This window comes from Borostomias antarcticus (genome assembly GCF_949987555.1).
Source record: "Borostomias antarcticus genome assembly, contig: scaffold_616, whole genome shotgun sequence".
Lineage (NCBI taxonomy): Eukaryota > Metazoa > Chordata > Actinopteri > Stomiiformes > Stomiidae > Borostomias > Borostomias antarcticus.
Genome location: NW_028176389.1, coordinates 1 through 5,630, shown reverse-complemented (window position 1 = coordinate 5,630; position 5,630 = coordinate 1). Strand labels below are relative to the sequence as shown.

The following is a 5,630-nucleotide window of genomic DNA, read 5'->3' as shown; positions in this document are numbered from 1 at the left end:
TAGGCCTAATAAATGCTTTTCAAATACTGCAGTTTCTCTTTTTCTGATAAACAGATCATTTTTTATGTAATATGATCAGATGTGGGGGAACAGCCACACACAGCAGGCTCACTGACACAAGGCTGGTTCCAGATAATGATGATCAGCTAGGTTCATTTAATTTTAATAAAACACTGACTAATATTTCATTATATTAACAAATTCAGCGTGTAAAATATACTGTTAAAGCTTACGTAGAATCTGCTTATCAGCAGAGTTTATACGCATGTCTGCCCAGTGAGGGCCCATTCTGGCCATAGGCTGCCCACACTGGCCTGATTGGTTGTGGAAGTTAGCGTGTTACTGGCCCTATGCATTAGCCCAGTGTGGGCACACCATGGGTAGACCACAACTGTTTAGGGCTGTCCTAATTGAACATAAAATCAGCACGCATAACGCAATGAACATTTGTTTCTACTGTCTGCAACCAGAAATCTCGCGCGCATATCTGCGTGACGTCATCTCTCTGCATCGAAGGACCCCGGCTTTAGAGAACTCAAAAATAAAAAAAATCATTTTTTTTAAATAATTTGCGCAATGATTTCGCATTTTAAAGATACACATGTCCTGTTGGGTTCATTTTCTTGGATGTGTATTAAATTAGGGATATGAATAGGAATATTCAATAGAGGCAGGCAAAATATGTGGACACCTACATAGTATTTGACAACAAATGGGGTCCTCCGTTTAGCGCCAGATTTCGGATTACTCCCAGACCTCAAGACACGAAGATAATTCTTTTGCCGGTCAAACAAGGTGACATTTTAGTATATTTAAGTATCAGTTGGTTGGTTTGAACGAAAGTTGTCACTAGAAGCTGCTTCCTACTAAAGCTGACGTTAGCAAGTGCTAAATTACAATATTAACGCAAATGCTCAGTTGTCAGTGAAATATTCCATTGATGTCATCCAGCCAGCCAACTAAATGTATCTCCATTTGTTCATAACGTTTTTCCCTTTTAGATTCCATCTTCCTATTTACCCAGCTTGACCTAAACATTGTGGAAATGGAAGGTAAGAAATCATACTTTGCATGCACTCAGCATGAAGGAGATTGGTGTGTGTGTTTGTGTGTGATAGAGAAAGAAAAATAAAAAACAAAAGAGAGAGAGAGAGAGAGAGGACGGGTATAATGACGGGATGTGTAACATCTCAAAACAAATATCTTTGTATGTCCCCGCCTGCGTCTGTGTGTCTCAGGGGAAGAGGACCTGGACATCCTGACCGCGTGTGTCTCAGGGGAAGAGGACCTGGACATCCTGACCGCGCTGCTCGCTGAGAACGAGACCGAGGAAGAGCAGGGGAGACCGGAAGCAGTGGACGACCTGGACGGTCTGTTTGACGACGATGGTGATGAAGAGTACACGGAGGGCCCGGAGGTCGAGGAGGAGGGGCGGGACCCGGAGGAAGGAGCAGCAGCAGCAGCCTCTGCTCTCTTCGGTGATGTGGACGACATCGAGGAAGAGGAGGAGGAGGAGGAAGCAGAGAGACAGATACCTGGAGAAGCAGCCAATAACAGCCTCAACAAGTCCAAGGAAGATTTAGAAGGTTGGTCCGTGAGCGATCCTGGTCAGACAATAGCAGTAGATGCATTTATATTTGCTAGTAATGGCTGTGGTACTGCTGCCATTGTCTGTCTGTCTGTCTGTCTGTCTGTCTGCCTGTCTGTCTGTTTACCTATCTAAATGTCTGTCTGTCTGTGTCATTGTCTGTCTGTCTGTCTGTCTGTCTGTCTGTCTGCATCTGTCTGTCTGTGTCATTGTCTGTCTGTCTGCCTAAATGTCTAAATGTCTGTAGTTTCTCTCATCCAGTACATTATGGTGATGCTTATTTATCACATTGCTTCGTGTGTGTGCGTGTGTGCGTGTGTGCGTGTGTGCGTGTGTGTGTGTGTGCTCAGAGGAGTTGAGGCGTATGCAGGAGAAGATGCAGCAGCTGCAGCAGCAGTTACAGGCCTCTAAGAAGACCTCTGGAGCCCCACCTGCCCCAAACAGGACTTCTGGGACCCCACCTGCCCCAAACAGGACCTCTAGGACCCCACCTGCCCCAAACAGGACCTCTGGAGCCCCACCTGCCAAAAACAGGACCTCTGGGACCCCACCCGCCAAAAACAGGACCTCTGGGACCCCACCCGCCAAAAACAGGACCTCTGGGACCACACCTGCCAAAAACAGGACCTCAGAGTCCAGGACCCCCCAGCCCAAACAAACCTCCTCCAAACCAGCTCCTCCCACACGGAAGATGAAACCCCCAGCAGGTAGGCGTGTGTGTGTGTGTGTGTGTGTGTGTGTGTGTGTGTGTGTGTGTGTGTGTGTGTGTGTGTGCGTGCGTGCGTGCGTGCGTGCTCAGTTTGAAGTGTGTGTCAACTGCTTCGTTATGAACCATCCAGACCTCTCAGGTCGTCTGGCACAGGCCTGCTTTCTGTCCCCAGAGTTAAAACAAAACATGGAGAAGCAGCGTTCAGTTTTCATGCTCCACATATCTGGAACAAACTTCCAGAAAACTGCAGGTCTGCTACAACTCTTGGTTCTTTTAAATCAAGACTGAAGACTTTTCTTTTTGCCGCTGCTTTTTATTAAATCAAATAATTATTCATTCATACACTGCACTGTAACTTTTATTCCTGTATTTTATTTTTCCTGCATTTTGTTTTAAATGTCCTTTTTTGCATTTTGTTTTATATGACCTTTTATGTGTTTCTCTTTGTCTTGATGCTTTTAATGTCTCATGTAAAGCACTTTTGCCTTGTAGCTAAAATTTGCTACAAATAAACTTGCCTTGCCTTGCCTTCCTTTTATGTTGTTGTTTGTAGGAAAGACCTCCGCAGGATCGGGAAGAGGAGAGACCACTAAGCTGCCCTCTCCTGGACCAGGGAGAGGAGAGACCAGCAGACTGCAGGAGTCCTCTGACTTCTCCTCCCAGCTGAGCAACGCTGACCTCTTCAAACGTAAAGGCCAAAGGACCGCCCACCAGACCAAAACCAGCTCCTCCGCAGGTAGCTAACGCCGGAGCGCTAACTGTTAGCATGGCCCAGCCACAGACATGCCATTTACAGGTAGCTAAGGCTGTAGCGCTAACATGCTAGCACGGCCCAGCCACAGACATGCCATTTACAGGGAGCTAACGCTGGAGCGCTAACTGCTAGCATGGCCCAGCCACAGACATGCCATTTACAGGTAGCTAACACTGGAGCGCTAACTGCTAGCACGGCCCAGCCAATTAAACATCCTTGAGTTTTTGACAAGCCATTGAGCTTAATGTGGTGATACTGTGTATAGTCATTTGTTAATATATATAGAATATATTCATATCGCTCCTTTATTTCCAGGTTCTTCGGAGGACAGAGGACCATTGGTGGAGATTAAGATTGGCAGCACCTTCCAGCCAATAGAAAGCGGAAGCGAGGTCAGCAGTACAGCCTCCCGGACCGAGAGGGCTCCGGCTCCGCCCACTGCTCGACAGGTCATACCCCTTCCGAAAGACGTTGGTGTGGAGAAGTACTCTGGACTGCGGCTGAGGTTGGCGTGCACACACACACACACACACACGCACACACACACACACTCTTCTTACTACTCAGTGAAACAATCCATAGCAGACACACACATCCCTCGCTCTCTAACCCAAGCCTCCTACGCCTCCCCCCCGGACTCTGATTGGTCGTTCTCAGGCGGCCGCGGGTGTCGTCCACGGAGATGGACCGCAAGATGGCCGACCGCAGGCTGATCCGTCTGTCCCAGCTGCCCGAGCGCCTGGCCAGAGAGAAGCTAGAGGAGAGCGACTGGGTGACCTTCGCCGTGCTGGTCAACAAGGCCACGCCTCAGAGCAACAGCAGCGTAAGGACGTCTCAGCCATAGACATATACACTAGACGCCGCATTGATGTTGATTTGATTGCTGCCGGACAAAAAATGCAGCCGCCATCTTGGTCCGGTACGGAGCTCCGCGAGTGAACTAGTGATGGGTCGATCGCGAACGATACGGCTCTATGTGCCGGCTCTTAAGTGAACGATGATAAATACATAGTTGTTAGCTGATAGATACAACTAAAACTGTTGGATGCTGCTGTTTTGCACTTTGTAATTTTTATTTTTATTTATTTATTATTTATGTTATTTGACTGTTCAAAGACAAAAATATTTGTTTCTACTTATCTTCGAGAGTTCTCTCTTGATGCAGGGTTACTTTTACTGACTGAAACTGCTGAGGAGAGCGGTTGTCACGTGACAGCGGTACCGGACCAATATGGCGGCCGTATTTTGCGCCTCTCAATCCATTACGAGTCATCTGGTGTTCATATCTATGGTCTCAGCTACACTCCCCTCCCAACATCACTCAGAACGCAACTTTTAAAGGGATAGTTCAGCATTTTCAGCTTTTTTTTTTTTTTTTTTCTTTCAATCATCCAGACCACTGCTGTGCTGACTCCCAACCTCCCAACATGACGTTACTGGTTAAATCTTTCCTTGCACAACTCCCCAGATCTTATTTTAAAAGAGAAAAAATATTGTTTTATTTGTTCTTTATCTATTCAGGGGAATTGCTTTTTCAATGGTACCCTGACTACAGAGAATATAAAACACATTACAACGAAATTCAGTCTCGTAGATAGAATCCGTTCAAATGACCTCCCCATAGAGATGGATAACAAAATAGTGAGTAACACTCCAAAACATTAATAATACAAGGTAGAATACAATACAATAATACCCTACCTGACCCCCTGACCAGGTACCCTACCTGACCCCCTGACCAGGTACCCTACCTGACCCCCTGACCATGTACCCTACCTGACCCCCTGACCTGACCCCCTGACCAGGTACCCTACCTGACCCCCTGACCAGGTACCCTACCTGACCCCCTGACCTGACCCTCTGACCAGGTACCCTACCTGACCCCCTGACCAGGTACCCTACCTGACCCTCTGACCAGGTACCCTACCTGACCCCCTGACCAGGTACCCTACCTGACCCCCTGACCTGACCCCCTGACCAGGTACCTTACCTGACCCCCTGACCAGGTACCCTACCTGACCCCCTGACCTGACCCTCTGACCAGGTACCCTACCTGACCCCCTGACCAGGTACCCTACCTGACCCTCTGACCAGGTACCCTACCTGACCCCCTGACCAGGTACCCTACCTGACCCCCTGACCTGACCCCCTGACCAGGTACCTTACCTGACCCCCTGACCAGGTACCCTACCTGACCCCCTGACCAGGTACCCTACCTGACCCCCTGACCAGGTACCCTACCTGACGAAGGCTCATGCCGAAACGTTGCCCTAAATAAATGTTGCATATTTCTCTCTCCCCATAGAGATGTCTGTGTTGTGTCTCTCTCTCCTGTCCCAGGGTAAGACCTTCAGCATCTGTGTCTCTCTCTCTTGGCCCAGGGTAAGACCTTCAGCATCTGGAAGCTGTCCGACCTCCATAACCTGGAAGTGTACGTGTCTCTCTTCCTGTTTGGGGAGGTGCACAAGGAGCACTGGAAGACGGAGGCCGGCACCGTGATGGGCATCCTCAACCCCAACCCCATGAAGCCCAAAGATGGATATGACGGGGTGAGGGGGTTTGTTTGTTTGTTTGTTTGT

The 5,630-nt window shown here is 48.4% G+C and overlaps 1 protein-coding gene across 1 annotated transcript; it reads left to right on the top strand.

The window, feature by feature from the left end:
* Positions 1 to 1,045: 1,045 nt before the first annotated feature.
* On the top strand, positions 1,046 to 5,600 carry LOC311328571 (uncharacterized protein; the record flags this gene model as incomplete). Its single annotated transcript, XM_084462523.1, has 7 exons — positions 1,046 to 1,052; positions 1,239 to 1,586; positions 1,939 to 2,295; positions 2,851 to 3,033; positions 3,367 to 3,556; positions 3,709 to 3,874; positions 5,433 to 5,600. Coding segments are annotated over 7 exons (1,419 nt in total), but the record flags the coding sequence as incomplete, so codon positions are not given.
* Positions 5,601 to 5,630: the final 30 nt, after the last annotated feature.